This window comes from Solanum stenotomum, unplaced genomic scaffold (genome assembly GCF_019186545.1).
Source record: "Solanum stenotomum isolate F172 unplaced genomic scaffold, ASM1918654v1 scaffold21359, whole genome shotgun sequence".
NCBI classification, from domain to species: domain Eukaryota; kingdom Viridiplantae; phylum Streptophyta; class Magnoliopsida; order Solanales; family Solanaceae; genus Solanum; species Solanum stenotomum.
In genome coordinates, this window is record NW_026026498.1 from 49,658 (window position 1) to 51,075 (window position 1,418).

Sequence of the window (1,418 nt, forward strand, 5' to 3'; positions counted from 1 at the left end):
TGGAAATATGAAGAATTTATGTGATGATATGGTAATTAACATACTTTTGCGAATTCCAGTGAAATCTCTCATACGATTCAAATGCATTTCCAAAATTTTGTACGATCTCATACAATCATCTGTCTTCATTAATCTTCATAGCAACCGCACCATCATAAAAGATGAACTAATTCTTTTGAAACGTTCCATTAAAGTAGCACCAAGAGAATATAATAATGTCTTGTCTTTCCTTTCCAGTCATGATGATAATATTAATGATCTAAAGCTTGTTTATCCAGATCTATATATACCACGTTTAACTTCCAGGCATGGTCATCTTTGTTATGAAACTGTTGGTCCTTGTAATGGTTTGGTTGCTTTAACAGATTTCGATGCCATTGTCCTATTTAATCCTGCCACAAGAAATTACAGGGCACTTCCACCGAGCCCTTTTAAATGTAAAGTACGTTTTCATCGTTCCATGAATGGTGGTCTTGGATTTGGCTATGACTGGATAGCTAATGACTACAAGTTTGTTAAGATTTCAGAAATTTTCAGGGATCCTCCGCAATGGCATCCGAACGAGGACAGGGAGAAAACAGTTGAAATTTATGATTTAAACATAGGTTCATGGAGAGTATTCAATTATGATACTGAAGAGTTCCCCGGTGTTCATTGGTTCCCCTGTTTCGAGATACTTTATAAGGGAGCCTATCATTGGTGTGCATATGCTGAAACAAAGATAATTCTTTGTTTCGATATGACTTGTGAAATTTTTCGCGGTATTATGATGCCACATACTTGTCATTCCTATGACGCAAAACGTTATAGCCTTGTAGTTCTTAATGAGTCCTTAACATTGATTTGTTATGCTGGTCAACAGACAGAGCCTGATCCAATTAGAGATTTGACAGATATTTGGATGATGAAAGAGTATGGTGTATATGAATCTTGGATTAAGAAATACATAATTAGGCCTCTTTATATTGAAGCCCCATTACTACTTTTGAAGGATCATTTGTTGCTTCTTCAAAGCATTAGTGGACTTCTTATGTCCAATGATCTCACTTCAGATAAATTGGAGGAAGTCAATGTATTTAGTAGTGCTCATAGTTTTAGAATGATCATTTACAAGGAATGCTTTACTCCAGTTCCAAAAGTGGAAGGCACAGTAGAACACAACTCCATGATTTTGGAGAAGGTATATCTCTTCAACTTTAACTTGATGAATTAGCATCTAATTTCCAACATAGTTGTGTTGTTGAAAATTCTACCAGTTTTTTCTCTTTTGTGTCAGGTAACCTGCCTCTGTTTTTTCAGTTAGCACCTGGATTTATTGTAAATCCCACTTTACNCCCCCCCCCCCCCCCCCCCCTTTGGAGCCTGTTTGCATTACTGCTAAAACAATTTATATTTAGAAATATTTTTTAAAAATAGTT

The 1,418-nt window shown here is 35.8% G+C and overlaps 1 protein-coding gene across 1 annotated transcript; it reads left to right on the forward strand.

Moving 5' to 3' along the window:
• Nucleotides 1–7: 7 nt before the first annotated feature.
• Nucleotides 8–1,213, forward strand: LOC125850995 (F-box protein CPR1-like). The gene has a single exon (XM_049530795.1). The coding sequence runs from the start codon at nt 8–10 to the stop codon at nt 1,211–1,213; it is 1,206 nt and encodes a 401-aa protein (XP_049386752.1).
• Nucleotides 1,214–1,418: the final 205 nt, after the last annotated feature.

Bases quoted from the DNA above. Each gene is read 5' to 3' on its own strand.
- LOC125850995 (XM_049530795.1), top strand. From the start codon at position 8: ATGAAGAATTTATGTGATGATATGGTAATTAACATACTTTTGCGAATT.